The sequence below is a fragment of the Micropterus salmoides genome, unplaced genomic scaffold (genome assembly GCF_014851395.1).
Source record: "Micropterus salmoides isolate LMB-PRFRI ecotype aquatic unplaced genomic scaffold, ASM1485139v1 Ms_hic_scaffold_20, whole genome shotgun sequence".
Taxonomy (NCBI): Eukaryota; Metazoa; Chordata; class Actinopteri; order Centrarchiformes; family Centrarchidae; genus Micropterus; species Micropterus salmoides.
This window is the reverse complement of record NW_024041151.1, coordinates 9,049,133-9,073,781: the sequence shown is the minus strand read 5'-3', so window position 1 is coordinate 9,073,781 and position 24,649 is coordinate 9,049,133. Positions and strand designations below refer to the sequence as shown.

Here is a 24,649-nt window from a genome sequence, read left to right as displayed (position 1 = left end):
TTAACAGAGTTAGAAATCATTAATAACTTTAATTTCCCTATTGTCTAGTATTAATCTATACTAGATGTATTAAAAGACCTGGGAATCATAGCAGTTTTTATTCTTGTGTTTTTAAGTTAAGGTAATAGGGCGACATTTTGGTTACATTTGTGTAACGGATTGTGCCTGTAAAGAAAACTCCCACTGCAAAAACACATCACATCATTTGATGTACCAACAGGGGGTGGACAAGGACCTTAACTGTCAGTGTGAGACTCCACTCTGCATGCACAGAACCACATGCAACTGAAACCAAGTTTGTCTTAAGCACAATTTGTCCATAATTAATAACCATAATATTAATGCATGCAGTCATTTCTCAAATACCAAAATACTTGGACTGGCTCCTCTCATTGCAGGAGGAGCAGGGACTTGAACCTGGGCTCTTCCTGGCTCAACTTTAAAAGGAGAGTGAGTGAAGCCACATGAGATACTTTAGATCATGTCAACAGCTTTTACCACCTGTTTGTGGTTTACCAGATGAGATCATGAGTCGGTGCTTTTCCTCTGATCCAACACACTGCCAGATGCTGATCAGTTGACAGGTCCGCCTCTTCATTCATCCAAGTGTACAGGTCAAAATGAAACAACTCCAAATTCAACATCACTCTTTGGCCCAAGCATTCTGATACCATGTACTTTTGTGTTTCAACATGATGTTTAGCTTGAACAATTCATGGCTTGGACAGATGTCCAATGACAACAAGGCGTGTACAGAACTGAACCTCACTCTTCTCAAGGTTTCACAGTAGTTTCCAACACGGGCATTGAAGGCTTCTCAGGACTCAAAACCACTGTTGGGTCTTTACACTCTCCAGATGGAGGAGTTTGATTCCAAAGCCAACAGAGAGAGCCTTAATGTGACCCTGACCCTTCAATGTCTCTTACAAGATCTGGATCCTTCCCCAGACAGTGGTTTCATTCCACATTTAGACTGCCAGTGTCCCAATAAACACTGTACCCTCACTGCTCCCTTCACCTTGCTTGCTTCATGGGGCTTTAGAAGTTTCCAGTGAGTCAGGGCCAGGATGCAGAGCTGTTTCTGTTTCACCTGGCTAGATTCAGATGGCTAATTCCTACAAGGCCTTGCTAGTAAATATTTGAATTACAAAAGCAAAGCAGAAAAAAAACAACAGCACGCATGGCCTGATTCCTAGGCTGAACACCTTTTGATTAGGATTGTTGGAGATATATCACTATTGAAAACACACTGTTGTCAGGAGACTTAATGATTTGATAAGATGTGCGGCTGAAATTAATGGGATTTCATGTTTACGGGGTGAAATGCACATTTACACTTTATTACACAAAGTGATTTGATAATGACTCATGAGCAAAGACTTTATGCAGAAATGCTGATGTGATGACACTGACATCACAGATGTAGCTTTAATTTCCTCAGTAAACTTCCCCTGAAAAGCTTGCTGTTAGCTTGTGTTGCTCTTACTAGGCAGAAGTAAAAGAGTGTGACTGCAGTTCTAGGGTGGGATTATAAGAAAAGGAAATGCAATGAGATCTTTGATAAATCTGTCAACTGTGTTCGTCTTAACTCATATGGACAAGTTTTGTTGCTACATCACCAGGTGGAGATTTTTTACTATTTTACAGTTTGCCTTATGCCCTTTTGTGAGATCCTCTAAAATTCACATACATATATAGAGAACATAGATCAGGTGGGTGCAGTGTTTTTTACATCTGCAATGCATCCCCAACCAAAGACACACACATATCCATAAGTACAAACTGTAAACTGTACTGTAACATACTGTAACTATTTAAAACACCCCCATATCTCTTACAATACTGCAAACACACTAAGGCAAACAAAAGAATATCTCCAGCATTGATTGCTAGAACTATATTACTAAGTAAACAGTACATGAGACTTCATGATCTCTCCAAAGCAAATGGGTGTGTACTAACTGGGCACAGTCATTTGTGAACACTAGTCTTATAACAGCCTGCAGACCTGCTCGTTCCTACCTGCACAACTTCCAAGCCGCTGCAACAGACATTACTCGATCAATTCACCCTAAGCTTCTCAGTAGTCTTTACACAGCAGAACCCAAAACATGCCTCTTGCATTTGTTTTATCCAGAAGTAAACACTTTAGCTAAAATGTAGGAAAATGCACCCACAAAAGCCAAGTCAATGTTTGGCTAGAGTTAGATATAGATTACCATGGACTATGGATGACAGGTCATCTGGGGCATTTGCTCCTGATGGACCAAAGGTAAACTCAATTTCATTAAAAAACACACATCTAAAGGGAGCAAACATGAGCCTTAGATATGTGCAAATACATGTCTGCTTGGTACCAGCCTCTCTTATAGTGAATGTATCAGGCCATTCTACTGAACCTATGGGTTTGCTGTTGTAACACCCATGACTCAGTTTGTTGACTTAAACTCCACCTTAAATATCATCATGACAAAACTTTATCTTTCAGAGGGAGAGGAGAGTTTGTGGCGCAGATGTTTTATTGGTCTGACTTCCTTGAAGTCAGTCCAACTTGAAGCTAAACTCAAATCAACCTTATAGTTTTACAGATTTGACTTTCGGAGGTAGGTCTGTCTGAAAGATGAACCAAGTTAAATTATTTAAGTTTTATAGATCCACTACCGAAACCTTTAACTGGAATAAAAACACCCTTTTAAATAATATGTTGATCCTGCAGTACCAGAGAGTAACACCCATTCATAAGTGCACCAGTGCATTTTACAAACACCCCCAAGTTGCCACAGAATAGAATTAACAGTGCTGAATTACCACCACCAGTAATAAATATAACCCCACATAATATCAGTTTGATGTAACCAACTATCATCTCTTCAGATGGGTCACTATGACAGTAATCTGAAGTATTGTGCACCTTTCTGTATTACAGCACAAACAGAGGTTTCTATTATAATATTATCCTTTGCTTTTATGCATTTTACAAAATGCAAATTAGACAGTTACTGCCTCTGAATGAGTATAGGCCTACTGATGCCAAGTTTAGAGTCAGCCAATGATTAGGATCACTACACATATTAAACCAGGATTAATGACTGATTGATCCTAATCTTCCAAATCATGTCAAGTAGATCTCTTCGCCATGGCTGAAACTTCATAGTCAAGGCTACTGGACAATGTCAGATTATAGCCAAGGATTGGATTATCACTGCTAATCCAGTTATACATGTTGCGCAGTAATCGGGTGGATAACCCTGTGGAGAGAGTGAATCCACATAGGCCTATTATAGGAGACTGAAATTTGGATGTTTGGCCACGCAAAATGTACATCAGAATCAGGATTAGCTATGCATACAAGGAATTTGCTTTGGTATTTTGGTGCAAAACAATAAACATAGTAGGTAGAAAATATTAGAAATATGAAGTATGTATTGCAGGTCAAGAATCATAAATATAAAATATGAACTTTACAATAATATTTAAAATAAATAATATAGATAAATATATACACACATCAAATATCCCACATGAGCACTGATTGTGGATTGTTGTGGGAAAATTTTTAACTAATGCTTTGCCAGTTTATACTAATTTAATTTAATTTAATCTTTTACAAGCTATAAAACATTTTTTTCTCTGTTTTAAAATTATATTGATGAAACGTTCATTACAACAACAAAAATGCAAAGGATACAACTAATCAAATACATACTACATTGCCAGAAGCAATGATGAGGAGCTGCATAATATAGTCCAAACTGTCCCGACCACGAAGTATATATAACATGAAATCCAGTTTTTCTGTTAATAAAATGTTCCAAATCTTAAGGTTAGGGTTAGGGCTATTAAACAAACGTGTTGCTTGTGGTCCAGCAACCGGAAATAGAATAAAAACACGCACACACACACACACACAACCGCTGACGACTTGACTCCACCTCAGGATGCCATGCCAGTTAGCAACAGATGAGCAGCGTTACATGTTCTCTTTGGGCAGCCAGAGACGATCCTTGCCATCGCCAGGAGGAGGGATAATTCTGACTGTGTAATGTGTGTCAGGGTCGCGGTGCTTCGCTCCTCTCTTGCACCGTAGCTGGGCAGTGGTTTTTTTTTTAGCAGCGTCCTCGTCCAAAACCGCGTGAGTTACATTAGCTGGCAGTGAGTTTCTGCGGTGGATCGCTATGGATGTGCTATGGATGATACCGCTGCTGCTGTTTCCACTCCTGATGTGGACCAGCAGCACGTTTGTTTTTTATTTCAAAAAGTTCTTCTACGTCGCCTGGATGATGTGTTTGGCCCTGATTACGATCCCCCTGTGTGTACTGAAAAGCGGGGGCAGAGACGTTGAAAACATGAGGTGAGTTTGTTTGAGTAATAAATGTCGCTCACAGCGCCGTCTGACAGCTAGCCAACGTTAGCTTGTTAGCTGGCACGGCTAGCCGTAGTTAGTTGATGTTAAACATTCAGATTGCAAGCAACGTTACCGGTGTTACGGCAACGAAGGGTTATGTTAATACAACAACACATGGGGAGCTTCTAGTCTACCAGTTTGGCTTGCATTGAACAGGAAAACAAAAAATAAAAATAAATTAATACTTGATTTATTTTTAATCATGCATATGCTAACGTTAGCCCCTCTGATACATTGGCAGTAGGAACGTGTTAGCTGAAAACAGGAATGCTAACATTAACATTACGCTCATGTTTAGCTAACATAGTGCTTCGCGACCCAAGTCAGGGCATGTCCTGCTTGTTCCCGAGAGTAAAACAATACTGGCCTTAGATAACGGTAATTATCTCCGTTATATTTTCTGGAAGAATGTCTGCTCACTTGCCTTTCCTAAAGGCAGACGCCTGACACATAACGTTGCGCCTGGCCACTGAAGAACACAAGGCTGTCATTGTTTTGCTAACGTTATGTTAGTTGTGGTACCAGAGCTGCTTTTTAGATGAAATGGTGGAAATTATCCAAGCATAATCGTTAGAACAACTTTGATAATGCAACTGACATGTGTAGCTATTTCCTCTGAGCTGTTAGGGTGAACGGTTATGGCATACCTGTGCACTCTAAATGTGCAACACAGCAATGACCCTGCAATAGAGCCTGTCTTTATGATAGAAACATCTTCACATCTGCAACCTCTACAACTCTCTAATGGTCAGGAACATACTGTAGATGTGGATATTGGCTCTGTAGGAATGACCCCTCGACCTTACCACTGGAGGAATATGTTATTTTATACTGATCACACACACTTGCCGGGTCAACTGATAGAGATGTAGTACACCTTTATTGTTAGTGTCCACGTAGTAGCAGGTAGATTTTTGTTGCTGTTGTGGTTAATCCAAGACGAAGAGGATGGATTCCTGTACAATGACTACATTCCAGTAATTACCTTGGAGAGACAGATGCCAGATGGCAAGTTCTCTCTGATTAGAGTTGGGTTACTGAATAGTTATGAGGCCCATCCTCAATGCCATTTCACTTGGCCCTGATCCGACAGCAGCCCTGTCGGTTACAACAGCTACGACTTTACTGCCTTGCTGATCTAGGAATAACTGTTTCGCAGTCACTTTAGCCTTCGTGGTGGTGTCATGTTGCACCACTGTACCATTCTGTCAGCTCAAAGGTTATCTAGACCCGTTTGACTGTGACAAAGTGACTGAATTGTGGTCAGACCTTGCACAGGGAGTGAATGGAGATGGATTTGCGTGCATGTTTTACGCACTGGCCAGCTCTTGCAGCGAAAAAACACCTCAGTGATTCATGAAGTACAGAGCAGCCTGGCACAGACATATGTGGTCAGACAGATACACAAAGGCCTGAACTCTGGGGTTGACTAGTTGCTTCACAGCTGACATAGAGACTTGAATGGAACACAGTAAACTATGGTGGGCCAGAACAGCTCTCTACGGTCAAAAGCACCCACAGAACTCAAGTCAGGGATAACGTTGTGCTTGCATTTCCTGAAACACTCTTGTTGAGTTTTCAATTTACCAGTGACACATGTGAATGGCTACTTTTGGCTACAGCTCAAACTTTAATTATCATGTGGGATCTAATGACCGCAAATGAAAGGCAGAGGCTTAGTTTTCTTTCTCACAATTGCTTGGGCTCAGGTTCTATACTGTGTAATGGTTGTGGCAGTGGGAGGCTACCATTGTCACTCAGATCTAAACTGCCCTTTAAAGCCACGATAGTTTAAACTACTCATTTTCCGGTACTTGTCTTTCTGAATGAATTAATCATCTGCTTTGTCATCATGATCCTGTGTCTTTGACATCCCTTTGACCTTTGGCACCAGAAATTGCTTCAGCACTGGTATCTGTGTTTGTTGGTTAGAAACAGGTCAGGCTCACCTTTTAACTGTGAGCAGCAGAATGTATGCTGATACTCCTATAAATATATATATATATACTTCATAAAGCTTTAAATATAGTTTGCACACGGTCAGATTTAAGAGGGATATATTATATAATTTTAAACAACTTATTTCTCATTCATATCAGTTATGACAACATCTTAATTTCCAGCTTCTTTGCTAAAATATGGAGTTATTGAGACTTAGATCAACACAGCTTCAGCTATGTGCTCCCAGGGGCAATGCAAAAAAAAAGACACATTTTAAAAACAAAGTTAACCATGTCATCTACTTATTATATTTGAAGGTAAAATGAAGGCACCTGTACATAGTACATTTCTACCCAACCCAGTGTCTGTTGTAAATGTCCAATAAAATCTGTAAACTTGCTCCCTAGTTTAACTTTAACCTGCAGTACTTATCCCAGTGCATACACCTTTGTATCATCTCTGTAAGCTCATAAGCCTAGTTCACACTACACGATTTTAAGCCTGATTTGCCTGTCGGTGAGCTCGGCGAATGTCTGGCTGTGATTGCGGGTAAATCAGCAACCGATCGGTGGTCACCAGTCGTTATGTGCGTACTACTCAACGACGCATCAGAACAGCTCCCCGACACATTTCTGACACATCGTAGATGCCAGTCAGATATCTAGCATGCCAAATATCTGGAAGAGTTGACCGACTCCATAGGGCATTGCTTCAGCAACTTCAAAACAAGACTAAAATGTTATATGTAAAAATAAATAATAATAAAATGAATGAGGATTTGTTCATTTGTGACAAATCAGACTAATGTGACCAAACAGGTGCATTTAAAAATGCAAATCCCTGCTCCTCTCATTTACAGCACTTGAGCTGCCTTTCCAGAAGAGTGTTTATGTCCAGTAAATGCTCTCTGAAGTCTTTCCATCCTCATTGAATGGGTAACAAAAATAAAATCTGCTCTTGCATCAGGGTGGAATAAAGGCTATTAAAATGTGCTAAGTGTCTTTGCTGTTTTCAATTCCATAATAGTGAGCTTGACCGCAGAGAATTAAAGCTGTAACTGTAACACTGATCATTTAATTTCCTTTCTTTTGAAACAGAATTAGGGCTGTACCGAAATTCAACAGACGTGCACTAATTGAATAATTCACCCTCTTTAAAATAAACCATTTTTGCTCAATGTGTACACAAGAAAAGGGGGTGCTAAAACCAGGCATTTAAAAAAGAAAAAAAAAGAAAAAGAAACATCAGTTGATAATAAAAGTGAGGAACGATGGACAGAAATGTTGACTTGATATAAAAACTTTGTTTGATTGTGAAGCCAGATGTAACTCTGCTGTTCTGTGTTTACTCAGTTAAGTGTATGAACTACACTGCAGACTGGAGTCTCAGTGACACAGATAAATCCGTGTTATATACAGTCCTCTCCCCATCTGTATCCTCACTGCACTGCATTATTATAAATGATGATGAACTGGTCGTTAGGGGTGGGAATCACCAGAGGCCCCACGATATGATAATATTGCGATGCTTATGTCACGATACAATATTGCGAATTTTAAAATATTGTGATATATGGCAATTTATTACCTTTTTTCCAACTTCACATTGTGTCCTTAAAGGAAAACTCTTTTTCTATTGGACTGAAAAAGCAACTGATTTTATTGTTATAGTACCAAAAAGTAAAATTCTCATGTACAATTTATATGATAAAAGATCGATACTTGACCTCCGTGTATCGATACAATATTGCCACGGAAAACATAATAATAAGTAATACTATGCTGTATCGATTTATTTCCCTCCCACCCCTACTGGTCATGGGTCACATCTCTCTCTATCCAGGCGCTGTCTCTTCATCTCCTTCAGTTCTCATGCATTAGTTCCCGCTGTTGACTGTGTTGCTGCTGTGGCTTCTTTGACATTGGTGTTCAGGTTTGCTGTCTGCTGTAGTGTGAAATGTTCTGAAATTGGTGCAGTCTGTTGTTTAATAACTATTACATATAAGTTATCTGGGCCATTCAAATGAACAGGAAAAACATGAATATCGCGCACCATTTAGAATGACATCATCCTATAGATTCTAGACGGACCTTCTCTCCACACCCTGTATTTTGACTGCCTGCACCCCTGTGTAGGGGAGACTGCCCTTACAAAAATATTATAGTATTACTGTAAGGAATTACTATAGAAATACCAAATAATAATATAATAATCAAAATAAAAATAGTATAAAATGAAAATAGTATTACTAATTCTGTTTTTTGGAACGCACTATAGACAATTACTATATTAATACTATAGAGCTGGCTATGGTGATATATATATTTTTTCAGACACACTATAGAAAGTTACTATAGTAATACTGTATGGTGTGGTGATAAGACACATGCCTTTGGTGTGAGAGACCCGGGTTCGAATCCACTGTGAGACACCAATGTGTCCCTAAACAAGACACTTCACCGCTTGTTGCTCCAGAGGCGTACGACCTCTGATATGTATAGCAATTGTTAGTCACTTTGGATAAAAACATCAGCTAAATATGTAAATGTAATCATGTGTACAGAAACACTATATAATACACTATATGAATACTATATAAAAATAGAGGAATATTACAAAGATGTAAGCGATTTACGCGCCTCGAAATTCATTTTCAATGAGAGGCGAGCGTGTAGGAAGGGAGGCGCGGGCATTGCGACAGGCGTAGCGACAGGCGGGCGTGTTACCATGAAACTGTTGCGGTGGTGCTCGTCTCACGCACACGCCTGCCCCTGCCAAAGTTGAGTTGACTTGAACAATTGACTCTTGACAATGCAAAAACGTATATAATAAATCCTACTAATAAAGCCTCGCAACTAACGTTAATTATAGTTTTACTTTAAGCTAGGCTATGAAGGAATACAGTAGCGCACAGAAGCCGTTGTCATGGTTACTATCTATAGAGCGCCTTCCGTTTACTTGCAGAGCGCTTGTTTCGGTGTCGCTTCCTGTGTGAAGCGCAAAGCGACCCCGCGGTGCCAGGCGCCTACGCAGGCGGAGTGTCGCTTCCCGTGTGAAAAGACCTTTAAAATTCTCCCAAACTTTAGATTATCGTACTCATAGGAGAGGTTTTTAGCTGCAGCTTGTTCACCGGGGGAATCACTGCTTAGACCGGGCGCACAAATTCATTGCAGTTCACCAACACACGTTACACACATCGACGTATTTCCGTAATCGATGACGTTGACTATCTTGGTGTAACAAATATAAAAGTAAAGTCTGACCATTACAAGGAGATTGGTGGAGGCATTTTTAAAACGAGGCCATATAAGTTTGAGAGGGGATATGATTCACTGATGAAGAAGGGACATGACATCTTTTTGGAGTGATGATTTCTCTGGCCCGAGACAGAAGATGGGGAGTGACTCTCTTTCCCTGAGAGGGAAGGTCATTCAAGTTGGTGGTGTAACAGAAGCCACTTTTGCTGTGTTGCACAGGAAAGAAATGCTAAAAAAAAGCAGGTGCATTTTGTGATTTGCAATTACATTTCATTCTTGTGTGTTCTTGTTTTTATTATTTATCATTTGATAGCTTACATACTTGCTCAGATTTTATTTGCACCCTTAATTAATATATAATAATAATAATAATGATATATATAATATTTTTATATATTTGACAGTCAGTCTAGAGGGGTATGACAACAAAGGTCCCCTGGCTGGGAGTTAAATCATGGATTGCAACGCATTTGTGGTCATGTGTGGTCACTCCCACATCAGATCTGTGCCTTTCGAGCTTCCCCACAATCTGCAGTTAGCCACTGCTTAGGAAATTCAGTTGTTGAATAGGTGCAGATGGAAAAACTGCAGCTGTTTGTACTATTTATGTCAATGTTCGGCAAACATAGCAAAATGGAAACTTTTTCTAAATTGAGACAACTGCCTTTTTGAAAAACAAAACAAAAATGTTGTCTGTATAAAGTGATATTGAGTGAGTGGTGATACTGCCAGTATCTAGTATACTAGTATACTAGTCCCAAAACATGAAGTAGGATCCAATTCTATCCTGCATACTTCCCTTTCTTCATACCAACTAATCTCAGTACAGTCAGTGTTTTAGTTTATCAACATCTTCCTGAGCGAGGGTGGAAAGATTAAGATTCAAATGTTGCTTTGTTAAGGGATATTTCAGTATATATTTTACTTTTATAGAGTAGGAACAGACTACAGAATTTATTTCCTTAGGGTTAGTCAATATTTTTTGTTGAGAAGAAATTGACATATTAGAAAAATGTATTTTCTTTAAAGTCAGAGCCAGGAGGTCGCTTGGACATGATCCACTCATATATAATAATTACTTTCTAGCTCTATGAATTTGGAATTTAGCTCTGATTCTTAATAGGGAGACCAGGCTCACTCTGATTGAATCTGTTTCGTTTTTTTCCTATCAACAGAAAAGCCAAGCATCTGCTGGGTTCGTTCTAATTTTTGCAGCTTATTTTTAACACACAACACGTCATTTCGCTTAGTCTTGTGCGGTTAAGGTGAGAAGTGAAAGCAGTGAAAATAGCTGTATCTCTGCTGCATCCTGTGATTGCACACCAAAATATCTGAGAGTCATCCACTGTACCATCATTATCTGCAAGATCTAAAATCCTTTCTGAAATGTTCACAGTAGTCTTTATTTTTAAGTCTAAGGGTGCTTTCTCACCTGTAGTTCGGTTCATTTGGTCCGGACCAAGTAAAAAAAAGATTATAAACTGTTGCATTTAATTCTGGTCCGGCTCATGTTCACAAACGAACGATTGTCATCTGCATCATCAGAACCCACGTGGAAAAATCAAACTCTGGTGGCACTTTAATGCTTCTGATCTGTATCGCAAAGAGCTCACAAAGTAATAATTTATTATAGCCTAAGCATGATTAGTAATATTAGACCGCAGATCAACCGCAGGGCCTATTATGATTAACGTAAAAAGAGGACATGTACAGTAATAATCCAGGCCTTATTAGCCCATAGTATGCTGTGGTATTGCTGTCACAAATGTTTTATGGACTTAATGAACTTTGACAGTGTAAAGGGAGTACTACTTGCCCTACTTTTTTAACAGCTTTTAACTTATTAATCAAGGAAAATACCCGCGCTGACAAGTATACGTTACCAAATGATTTTCATAAACATAGCCTATACATGGCTTATACAGATTAATTATAACATCACTGAACACATTTAGCAATCAGCAGATGGATTTATTAGAGGTTTAGCTTTGGAAATAATGCTCAGATCACATCTGTTATCATAAAATCCTGTGGTTGGTTTGTTTGCTTTCACACCACGAGCGAACCTCACCAGAGACCACCTCTTCAAGGTCTCAGTAAGATTGTTTGGTCCATTTTTGGTGCCCACCCGAGTGCGATTGCTGCATTCACACATGCCCAAACGAACCCCACCAAGGGGGAAATCGAACTGTAGTGCGATTCAACCCAACTAAATGAGGCAGGTGTGAAAGCACCCTAAGACACATGGTGTTAATGCACCACTGTGTGGCTTTCCTGTGAGTATTGGAGAGTGTGATCTCTGAAATAATGACAGTTTGGCAAAGTATCAGCAAAACGTATATGAGTGAATAAATCTGTGGATGAAAAAAAAGTCTATTCTGGAATAGGGTTCGTGCCTATGAATGAAAATGAAAGCCAATGCATGTCTGTCCTCCAGCTTTTCAGATAATGGGAAATTTGTCTCCGCAAGATCTGCCGTGTTCGCCATGGCTGCTTCAAGTTCCCAGCGTTTGTCTAAATGTTCCATCCATTAAGCCTTTCTGGTCTGCTCTTAGCTTTTGGATTTTGTACTTCTTTGTAACTTGTGTGTGTGTGTCCAGCCGATCTTCAAATTTTGCAAGTTGTTTTTCACTGAACGTTGGTTGCTCCCTGAATGTTGAGGCCAGAATGGACGACAACACTAGCTTGAGTGCGTCATGTTTGTTGCCACTCTTTGCAGATTAGACTGATTAGACTTGCTGCCTTTCTCATAGTTCAAATGGTCCTTAATTTTACAGATGTATCTACAAATAAGGCACTGTGTGGGACAGCAGTTTAACAGCAGTGTTGTACCAGTTATATTTTGAGGCTCCAAGAGAGATAAAGAGGTTACTCCTGATCAAATGATGATCAGATAAGGAATGGAGAGCTAAGTAGCTGATTGTAGCCATGGCTGTTTTTCCAGCCTTAGACATCAACACCAGATTTCAGATCAGTCTGAACTTGGCAGCTGTACTCAGTGTGTTTGAGGTGACAAACGGTATTGTTAGAGGACATGGCAGGTTTTTGAAAGTGTTTATAAGGATCAAAGAGGAAATATCATTGAAGTGTTTGGGGAGAAAGGACCTGTTTTGAAACTGGAATTAGAAGCACGTGAATCTGCATGATGAGATTGTGACACAATCTCTGCTTGTTTAGAAGAACATTTAAACTTCCAAGTCGGAGCAGAGGTCACCATAGATAACAGTTCTGAACTCTGTTAAGATATATCTAAGTCTCTACAAAGGTCGAGTGTTATAAGTCCCAAAAGATAAGCCCCAAACAGAAAGGGTTTAAACAGGAAACATCAGTGTGGAAATATGTGTTTTCATGTTTCAATGTAAAACCACACCCACTGGATGCAGAAGTAGCAAGTTGTTTACTCACATATTAGCTATAATAACTTTATTATACTTTAATTCCTACTCACTACATGCAATTATTTTTCCAACCAAGAAACAAACAGTGCTAACAGGGATGTTGTACATGATTAATCAACCAGGTCTCTTGTAAAGACAGTAATGACTGTTTTGTGTTGATTTAGGGCAAGTTTCAAATATCTGAGGTAACAGGCTTTATTCAATCCACTGTTACCTCCAACCTTTCGACATAGGGTTCTAGTTAATAATGTACAGCCTGCATTCTGCACTTGCATGCCTGTGAACACTAACTTATAATTATCCAGTGCTGTAATTAACCTTTTTCCCCTCAGGATTATCCGCTTCATGGTTCGTCATGTCAAGTATTTCCTGGGTCTTCGATTTGAAGTGAGCGGTTGGGAGCATCTGCAGACAGAGGGACCCTATGTCATCATCTCCAACCACCAGAGCTCCCTGGATGTTTTGGGTGGGTGCCTTGGTACTACATTTTGATACTGTCGATGTAGCTGCTGTATATTCTGCTGAAATGAACAGTGGGTTGCATTTCTGTTTTCTTTATGTAGTAATTTATAGTAATTCTATCGATTTGGTAATTTAACTTTCTCCTGTGTTCGTTTGTCCAGTGAGGTGCTGAAAAGTTTTCTTCGTAGACCCCCGCTGAATTTATATTTATTTGTTGCCCCTACGGGAAAATATTCATAGGCATCAGTACATCAGTACTAAATCCGCTCGCAGGTATACATTTGGCAAATCTCCACTCACCGGCCAGTAAAATGGACAAGCTGCTACTGCTCAATAGAACTAATGGGTATTATTCTGTCTCTGCTGCCCCGTGCTTCATGAAAACCAGGACAGTGTGCCTTTCAGAGCCATCACAGAGAAAACAAGGGGAGGCAGCTGATTGTAATTCTGGCCAGCGTTGACATCCCACCTCAAGCTTGTGTGAGCAAGATGCTACAACACCCGGATGATCAGTACAGAGCATGTCTACACCCCCTTAACATGGGAGGATTTTAAATGGAGAAAGCTTCAGCTGTTATTTGCCAAAATATCGTGCATGCTTTAAGTGCACTGCCTGCTGACCTGGATGAGCTCACTAAACCATGACACAGGAAATCATCCCTTGACACTGGAGACAATTAACAACTGACTGATTCCCAGAATATATTTTACTGTAGGGTTGACAGGCCTACGCACACACACACCCCTGGCCTGCCTAAACTCAGATTATGTCCTCATGAAGTTTGTTAATTTGGAAAAATGTTGTTAACATGTGACAATGATTTGTGTTGACATTAGCTTTTTCAGGGTCAGAGAATTCCTTTACACCATTTAAATGCATTAGTGCTTGACCACATGGAAGTACAGGTATCATTGCACCCAAGAAGCGTTGAAGACAGATTGTGATCTGATCGGCACAACCACCTTTTGGAGGTGGTCAGGGACACATTGTGACCACACTGAACACAAGTGTAAATGCAATTGCATTGTCAATCTACATACAGCATCTGCTAAATACGTACCAGTCGCAGTCTTCCACAAATGAATCAAAGTTTGACGCCAGATACAGGCAGTCTGTCCATACAATGTTGTGCATGAAAACGCCTAAAGAGCGCCGTTCATTGAACATGCGGTTGAGCTATTACATTGGCACGCCGTTGAATAAAGAGGAAAACTTGGGTTTATAATCCATGGAGGAAAACAAATTGCTCTTGAAAGAGACTATTAAGAAAGTTATTATACAGTCTATAGTTAAAGGGCATTTTTTGACCTGCACAAACAAGAGGAGGATGTGGAGTTCGGCTGTTTGAGCTGGACAGAGCAATCGGATCTCAGTGTGTGAATCTAGGTGTAAATGTAATAGGGTTAACATTATCTAAATACGATCTGCATACAAGACACATTTTAATGCCAGGAGTTAAAGGGGGTCAAAGTTACCAATCACCTTCAGGTTTCTGGAGTCTACCAACCCAGTCCATCATTAAAGAAAGGCACAGCAGCATATACAGGTGCTGGTCATATAATTAGAATATCATCAAAAAGTTTATTCATATATTTCAGTAATTCCATTCACAAAGTGAAACTGCGATATTATATTCATTCATTACACACAGACTGATATATTTCAAATGTTTATTTCATTTAATTGTGATGATTAAAACTGACAGCTAATGAAAATCCCAAATTTGGTATCTCCGAAAATTTGAATATTACTTAAGACCAATACAAAAAAGGATTTTTAGAAATGTTGGCCAACTGAAAAGTATGAACATGAAAAGTATGAGCATGTACAGCACTCAATACTTAGTTGGGGCTCCTTTTGCCTGAATTACCGCAGCAATGCGGAGTGGCATGGAGTCGATCAGTCTGTGGCACTGCTCAGGTGTCATGAGAGCCCAGGTTGCTCTTCTGCATTGTTGGGTCTGGCGTATCGCATCTTCCTCTTCACAATACCCCATAGATTTTCTATAGGGTTAAGGTCAGGCGAGGCCAAGTAAGAACAGGTACCATGAACCATGGTCCTTAAACCAGGTACTGGTAGCTTTGGCACTGTGTGCAGGTGCCAAGTCCTGTTGGAAAATGAAATCTGCATCTCCATAAAGTTGGTCAGCAGCAGGAAGCATGAAGTGCTCTAAAACTTCCTGGTAGACAGCTGCGTTGACCTTGGACCTCAGAAAACACAGTGGACCAACGCCAGTAGATGACATGGCACCCCAAACCATCACTGACTGTGGAAACTTTACACTGGACTTCAAGCAACGTGGATTCTGTGCCTCTCCTCTCTTCCTCCAGACTCTGGGATCCTTGATTTCCAAAGGAAATACAAAATTTACTTTCATCAGAGAACATAACTTTGGACCACTCAGCAGCAGTCCAGTCCTTTTTGTCTTTAGCCCAGGCAAGACGCTTCTGACGCTGTGTCTTGTTCAAGAGTGGCTTGACGCAAGGAATGCGACAGCTGAAACCCATGTCTTGCATACGTCTGTGCGTGGTGGTTCTTGAAGCACTGACTCCAGCTGCAGTCCACTCTTTGTGAATCTCCCCCACATTTTTGAATGGGTTTTGTTTCACAATCCTCTCCAGGGTGCGGTTATCCCTATTGCTTGTACACTTTTTTCTACCACTTTTCTTTCCCTTCGTCTCTCTATTAATGTGCTTGGACACAGAGCTTTGTGAACAGCCAGCCTCTTTAGCAATGACCTTTTGTGTCTTGCCCTCCTTGTGCAAGGTGTCAATGATCGTCTTTTGGACAGCTGTCAAGTCAGACTGAGAGACCATTTAAAGGCCTTTGCAGGTGTGGCACCAGGTGTCTTCAATATTGAACCTTTTCACAATATTCTAATTTTCTGAGATAATGATTTTGGGGTTTTCATTAGTTGTCAGTTATAATCATCAAAATTAAAAGGAAATGAACACTTGAAATACATCAGTCTGTGTGGAATGAATGTATAAATTATACAAGTTTCACTTTTTGAATGGAATTACTGAAATAAATCAACTTTTTAATGATATTCTAATTATATGACCAGCACCTGTAGTTATTGTGCCAGCTGAAGAAGTTCAGCCTTCAGTCTGTTCTGTATGCGCTCCGGCTCAGTTATGTTGCAATTTCAATGTTCACTGGAAAAATTTCAGAAGCGGCGCATCTGTTCCTCATTTATAATATAGTTTAGGTTGTATTGCTGACAGTTTTTGTGTAGTCATAGATGCTCATTTAGATGTGGTAGCAGACTGTAAATTGTCAATATAGCCAATCTCACAGCACAGCTTTTAATCTGTCATGATCATAACATACTACCTTTATCGGCACTGCTGGTCAACATAGTATTCAGCAGCCGCAATCAAATGTCAAATTGAACTGTTGTCTGACAACCGAAAAAGAAAAATATGTAAATTTATTTTGTACAGTATTTGTGATCACAGAAGGATTGTGTTTGGAAGCTGCGACGGAGCCGGATCCAGCGCTAATTGGCTGTTGTCACACACTCAGAGAGAGAGAGATATACACACACACACACACACACACACACACACACACACACACACACACACACACACACACACACACCAACTGTGACAAATGTAAGATTGTACCAGCTTTGTGCCGACAAAGCGTGATGGAGAATGAATTGCAGCAGTGTACCATGCAACTACAGAAGTTATTCACCTTAATTAACATCATGTTTTGTAGTTTTGATATGGCACAATCAATCATAAGCTGCTTTCACAATGAGTATTGTGCCAATATGCCGACTCACTGCGCTGTATGAATGGTACGGAGCCGGATATTTGATCTGCCTCCGAGCCGGGAACGTTGATAGTAACAAAGACGGAAAGATGTCTGCGTGCAATACCACAGCTGGCATGCCGGTGTTGTGTTACACACATTAACGGTCTTTTTCTGTAACTGCTGGTTCTGGAAAGCTTGATCGCTATGTGTCCTCAATGCGTCTCAGGTGCTATGTGAAAGCACACATGGTTGCAGGATTATGCCACTAACTTTTGCAGAATATTGGTCAGATATTCTTTCCACATTTATTGCTGGATCTCTACATGGAAGTGACTATAGATTAACACACCAATCAGGACATACACCAATAAACAAATGCATCACTGGCTTCACAGGACCCACTTTGAATCAAAAGCCGGTTATAAATTTACTAGATACCATTTTAAAATTGGTGTAGAATGAGTGACAGCATGTTGTAGGAAGGTTTTAGTTTGTTTTTCAATCTACTTCGGATTCAGTTTCTCCTGTTGGTCTATCCCAAGGATGTGTGGGTGGGTGTGTGTTTTGGCACTGCCTCATTCTTCTTGGTCTTAAATCTGAGTGTTGAGGACACTAGCTTAGCAGAGGTATGTTTTCTCTCCATTAGTGCCTGTGAGTGATGAGGGCAGGCTCGAGGCCACGGTAGTGACAGCAGGGGAATAACTAGGCATCTAATTAGTGCTGAGAAAACTCGGCATGAGTCTGATTTGGCGTCCAAGTTGCCATGACAACTGCTACACCCAGCCATTAAAGCTGCTCATCCTGGAGTTGATGTGGTTGCAAGTAAGATCCCTAACATCCACAGCAGGGGTTTGGTTTTAAGCACTCTTTCTGATGTAATTTTGGTTCTCTCTGCTCCGTTTTTGTCGCCCTAGTGTAGACACATCTACTGCTCTATGTTCTGCACCAGCTGCCTTTGCACGAAGGTTAATCAAACGTGTCGGATTTCATCATAATGTAAGCGCTAATAAAGTGAAATGTCTTTTCCAACATCACATGTATTACATCAGTAGACCTGATGAAATCCAAGTTTTGACACATACAGAGATAAGGCGGAAAGGCTGAAGTTTACCCTAAACAAAGCCTTTAGTTATTTGTTTTGCTACTGAATATGTTAGAGACTTCATTTAACACACACCCTTAAAGACAAGGAGTCTCAGCTGCTTACACAATCATGCATTTTACCAGGGCTAGTTTGTTTTCGGTAGAAAATGCTTTAAAAAAATGAAAAAACAAACCAATTATTATGTAATTCAGGCTTGATGGCCAATGGTAAAGCAATAAAACTGGATATTAGGATAGGGGTTACTGACAAATTAGCTAATACCTTGTTTCTCAACCTTTGAAAGAGTTATACTTCTTATTTGAACAAATGTACCCATTCTCTTATCATTCATCAGTTTTAGATTCTTAGATATTTGCTATAGAAATTCCAAAAGTTATAATTTAAGTTTAAAATGATGAAAAAGATTTTCTGTTGATACTTTGCTGCCTGGATAGAAGATAATCTTTGGAGATACAAGCCAAAATCTCCAATAATCTCCAAAAAAGTGAACCCCATTTGGATGTTTATGTCACTATTTTTAGTTTCAGTGTTCCTAGATTTGTATTCATTATTTATCCGTTTTTCAAGTAATGAGAGATATTTGATTATCTTTACCTACCCAACACCTCAGTGTCTTACCTTTACTACCGTTTTAGCTTAGCTTTTAACTTATTCATTAGTTGAGTCTTATTTCTCATTCCCGTGGTCACATACTGCACACATTCAGGCACATAGACATGACTTTATTCAAAATGATATGTATAAACTTGGAGATAATGATTACAGCACATAAGTAACAAATCAAATACTCTATACTTATGAGAGAGCTTCTTATTCTCTGTTTCTCAGGCCTGATGGAGATCTTACCAGACCGCTGCACCATGGTTGCCAAGAAGGAGTTGTTCTATGCTGGCACAGTAGGTCTCATTTGCTGGCTTGGCGGCATCGTTTTTATCAACCGCAAGAAGACGAGCGATGCCAAAAATGTCATGGCGGACGCCGCCAAAACCATGTTGGACGACCAGGTAATCTGGCTCTTGTTGTCAAGTTTTATCACTGATGATCCATCCCTGAAGAAGAACCTGTACTTCATGGTTTTTGTTTTTTAAGGGTAGATTGTTTGACTCTTAGTTCTGGGATGATTAAACCGCTGTTATTCCTTTTTAACCCTTGTCGTTTGACTTCCACAGATTCGTCTGTGGGTTTTCCCAGAGGGAACACGAAACCAGAAAGGTGACCTGCTACCCTTCAAAAAAGGGGCTTTCCACCTGGCAGTGCAGGCACAAGTGAGTACTTTTTCTCTTATCTGCTTAAAATTCACCACCTTATGGGGGTTTGTAAGCTACCATATCCAATCTGTACATTAGAATGAAGTCAACGTACCATGTACTGTAATGCACACCCTCTTCCTGCTCATTCACTTAGCCCTGCTGGCAAAAAGAGATGTGAAGAGCCTGGCTGTAGTCCAGGAGTCTTCTGCCAACTTTTGTTTCCTAAAAGAGTGAGGGGTAATGGTGTGGCAATGTACTGGTTGTAGACACATGGGGGAGCCAGCCACCATATACAGCGCAAGGCAACATTATGATTTAACCATACACAATAAATATACAGTAGATACACTGAGGATGGCATGCAAACACAGCACTGACTCTGCCAGGGTTATATGATTTAAAATGGTCAAAAAACCTTGGTCTGTTGTATGCTTTCATTTTCATATTTCTGTTTCCGTCTTCACTGAAATTGTCCTCTGTTGTGTTTATGATGCAACCCTTCCCTCAAACTCCTCACATCAAATGATTAGAGTGAGGGCAACACAGATTGACTCCAAATGAATTGGCAGCTCAGCGTTGTGCTTTTATGAGCTTTATCTCAGCATGCATGCAGGTGGGAGGTCTCTGTTCTTGAGTCGATGTTATGTAGCACACACGCAGGGTCAGACCGGTGGAATGAATTAAAAAACCATTGTATGAATTATGAGATTCAGCCAGAAACCGCAACTTGGTTCACCCCGGGCAAAAATGTTGCAGTGTGTGTATGTGTGAGTTTGTTTTTCTTGCTGCTAAAGATTGATATCAGTTTGGTTCAGATATGTGCAGAGGCTGAGAGGCTACAAAAATAAAGCCCTGCTTCTCCTTGTTAACAAACACATTAATATCTTCTATAGGGGCTCTATTGGCTCTACAGGTCAGAGCCTGCTTATATGTTACACAAATAATGTTTGGATATTAATGGACATACTAGATTTGACGTTGTGGTGTGTGTATGTTGGCGCAAAGTGGCGGAATGACTTAATTTGCGGTCTGGAGAATACAGTCTGTGTTTTGGTTTTCCCTTGTTGGCTTTGCTTTACACTTGAGACTATTCCATCTCTCTGTGTTTGCTTCTGTACCCAGCCGGCCAGATTGAGTGGAAGCAGGACAGCCCCCAGGGGGAGCCACATTTGGCACAGCCAGTCCTGTTGAAGGGCCACTCGGGGGGGCCTCGAGAGAGCAACTCGGCCTTTATTAGCAGCAGTGGAGGAGATGGAGATTGCTAGTGTGGTGCTGATTTTGTGTGTGTGAGAGAGAGGGAGAGAATTCAGTCAAGCATTTCTGAGCTTGTTTCTCATCTTTTGGCTTTCTAAGGAGAAAGAAATGGTCAAATGTAAAGTTTAGGAGTCATTACTTTAGATTTGTGTGCTTAACAGGAAAATTAAGAAATGATAATGATATTTTGGAATAGTGTGTTGGATCCTCTCCTTAGGTCCTATTTTGATGGCTTCCTCTCTTTGTTTTTCAGGTACCCATCATACCCATCGTTTTCTCCTCTTACAGCAACTTCTACCTACGGAAAGAAAAGCAGTTCAAATCTGGTAACTCAGCTTGATGGTCCTCGTTTTTCCAGATTTTTCCACTGCAAGCAATCCTTACTGTGTCCGCCATCTGTATCTCTGTGCAAAAAGCTAATTGATGAGACTTCTAACAGTGAGATTTTGTACCTCCGCAGGGACCATCAGATTGAAGGTTCTTCCAAAGATCGAGACAAAAGGGGATGACGTCAGAGGACATATCATCCCTCTCTGACAAATCCTACAACCTGATGCGCACTGCCTTCCTGAACATCTCTGACTCCGTAACCCAGAGCAACGGGCCGTCGAGGCACTGAACAACTGAACATTAAACACACACCCGCCTCTTGTTCTCCTACCTCCCTGTTCGAGACCCCCACCCCCCACTCCCCCCGGCCCTTCCCGCTCCCCCCTGGCCAGGAAAACAACACGACACAGGTCTCTTGTCGTCATGAAATCTCTTATTGTCTAGTTGACGCCTGGTCCAGTCCACCTCTGGCCTGACCATACAGCACATTCAGTCCCGACCCTCACTGTGTCTGCAGCAGCACCAGCAGCAGCACTGCTCTGCACGCCGTGAGCGGAGTGACGGACGGCAAGCCGAACAGTATGGATGTGTGTTGTTCTTCGTGCATGCCTTTTGGATGGCTCTGTCCACCTTCATCGTTTGCTTTGTTCTTTGGCTTTGGAAGCCGGGCTTTGTTATTGTCTTACTTTATCGCCATTTTGTACTTTACCGCCCTTTTCTCCCCTTTATTTTTTTATTTATTTATTTTTCTCCATCTGCCTTCTGATCCCTGGCATTTTCTCATTTCTGTTTATAAATGTCAGTGGATACAAATTTTTCCTCTCATGCTGCTTTTCATTTTTAGTTCTCTTTGGACGCACACAAACATTCAAAAGTACTACTTCTCCTTGCTACCTTTCCTTTTAGTGTGTTCCCCCCCTTTTCTGCATTCCAGTATCTTGCCGAAAGACAAAAGGAGAGGTGGTTTCCACGTGTGGTGGAGTGTGTGGAGGCGAGAGGTTGACGCTGGGCGACCGTGGACTGCTATTTGTTCTGTCGCTATGAATTCTACTCTGTATCCATATTGACCCTTCAACTCAATGACCAGTGCTCCATGATATGCCTCATGATGTCAGAAAGCAAGGAATTCAAGGTTACGAGATACAGTGTAAAACAATAGCACGCATCTGTACTGATTTAATGGGCTTAAGTGGACTGATCAGTTATCAATGTGCATTATTGGTGCTTTCTTTTAGTTTGTCTCCAAAAGATTATAAATGACCTGCGTGCACCATTGAGCAGCAAGTGTCCTCTCGCTGTGTTCTTTATTTTTGCTTTCTATTTATTTCTACATCGGTTAATCTTGTTATGTTTTTCTTTGTTTTGTTTTTTTGTTTTTTTTTAGAAGTGATCACACGTTTTTGCTCCCTGGACAGAATTCACAAGTGAACCAATTTTAAGATGTGTCAAAAAGGTGATTTCCTATTGTGCAATGTCAGACTGTTTTAACATTACAGTTCCAAAGTGCAAGCTACCTGCTGTGCCATGATAAAAGTCCATTATTGTCTCACTATTACCTGCTTGATCAGTCACCCACTGACTAATTTCATTTTACCAATGATATTATTTCCCTTTGCCAATGATATTAGGTAGTTCCTGCTGTTAGAAAGAGGGTAAAGCTTTGGCACGCCTACCTACAATTTGTATTTGTTCTGATTAACTTGAAGACTCTCTAATTACTAACAAACCTGGCATACTCAAGTCTACATCTCAGAAGAGTTCTAAGGATTGTACCGGTTTTGTTTATCAATATGAAAGTGAATAATATTGTTTTAGTTGTGATGTCCTGATTTACTTATTACTTAACTAATAGGAGAATATTAGATTATTTAAAAAGTTGTGGAGAATTTGGCCTTATATTTGATTGGTTGTTGTTGCACATTGGCTTGTTTGGCAAGTTTACTTATGATCAATTTTATGTTTTGTAATATGTTCTGACAACAACTTCTAACCAGATAGAACTAACTGAGCTGTTTTAGTTAGCATCCAGTTCTTATATTTCACATTACTCATTGCCTTTACTCTGTCTTATTTCGCTATGCTTTCGCCCATCAAAACACCATCTGAGAATGTATTTCAGCATTCAGGATATTTCCGTACTACTAACTGCATCTTACTGTTTAATTTTTTTGAAATTATAGTGGGGTTTTGTCTTGCACACAGTTAGCATCAACTCCTGTAAATGTATTTATTTGACCATAAAATGTTAAATGTAGACTGTCCTGTACACTAACCCTCTGAAGAGGTACTCCTGTGAACGGATTTATCAATACTTTGGTACTACGCCTGTAAACTGCTGTGCATAGTTGAGTACAACAGTAGTTTTAGTGATACCTGCTGGGCTGTCGGCTTTAAGTACATGTGATGGTCAAAGCTTTATTCATGTTCAAGGCCACTCTGGAATTATTCGGCCCTGCCACAGTAATACTAATTGATAAAATTCTGTATTTCTTAATTTGAACATATTTATTGCTTTGTTTTAATCTGTAAGATTTGCAGCAAGTGGTTTGATCATTTCAATTCATTTATTTCCTGTTTACTTCTCAGTTATTTTGTAATACAAATGTGTGAATTGTAAAGCTTTGTATCATGAGCTTGAACAGGTGGCTAACAGGCTCTGCAACAACCCTGCTGGTTGATTTCGGGCAGTTGTTTACGAACTCATATGTAAGATATTGGGAGGGAGAGATTGAAAGTATTCTGAACCTTTTTGATAAAGCACTTTTCATGCTGAGTTTGGGTGGAAAAATAAAACTGACAAAGTTTTCACCAAAGCTATTAAAGTGTAATTGGTAGTAGCTTTAAATGAATATGAGAAGCAGAGCTGACATCCTGCAGAGCCTTTTATGTGTGTGGTCCCTTACTGTATGTGTATGTGTAAGTATGCACACATGGTATAGACGCCCATTATAGTATCTGGTTAATACTGATGATGTAGTGTTCTTGATTTCACCTATTCTGGGTAAACGTGAATGCCTTGCAAAAGAATGAATAAAAATTAATTCTTTTTTTTTTTTCTTAAGTGGTTGTGCACTGAAATGCCTGCTTTGCCTTCGTCTGTGATTAAATCAGTCGGTGGTGGAAAGTAATGTTAATACATTTTAAGGTACTTTACTTGAGTATTTCCATTTTATTGTTACTTTATACACTTTATACTTCTACATTGCCGCATTTCAGAGAGAAATATTGTACTTTACACTCGACTACAATTTATCTGATTGCTCATTTCTAGATGAATTTGAATAGGGCGAACATGGTGAAAAGCCAGTATTTAGTGTACATTATTGAGTCTCATTAATTATTAAGTGTCATCATTTTACAACAAATGAATTTTTGGCATTTTTCTTGATTCTAAAGCAGTGATTCATTCCGTCTTCTTTCTTTCTCACACTCAGTTTTTCTGTCGAAAAAAAACAAGATTGTCACAACATTAAAATAC

At 40.0% G+C, this 24,649-nt stretch overlaps 1 protein-coding gene across 1 annotated transcript; it reads left to right on the top strand.

Moving 5' to 3' along the window:
• Positions 1-3,917: 3,917 nt before the first annotated feature.
• Positions 3,918-24,309, top strand: agpat2 (1-acylglycerol-3-phosphate O-acyltransferase 2 (lysophosphatidic acid acyltransferase, beta)). The gene is given in 7 exon segments (XM_038733028.1): positions 3,918-4,351; positions 13,334-13,467; positions 19,166-19,341; positions 19,507-19,602; positions 21,095-21,167; positions 21,302-21,339; positions 21,341-24,309. Coding segments are annotated over 7 exon segments (813 nt in total). The 5' UTR covers positions 3,918-4,175; the 3' UTR covers positions 21,461-24,309.
• Positions 24,310-24,649: the final 340 nt, after the last annotated feature.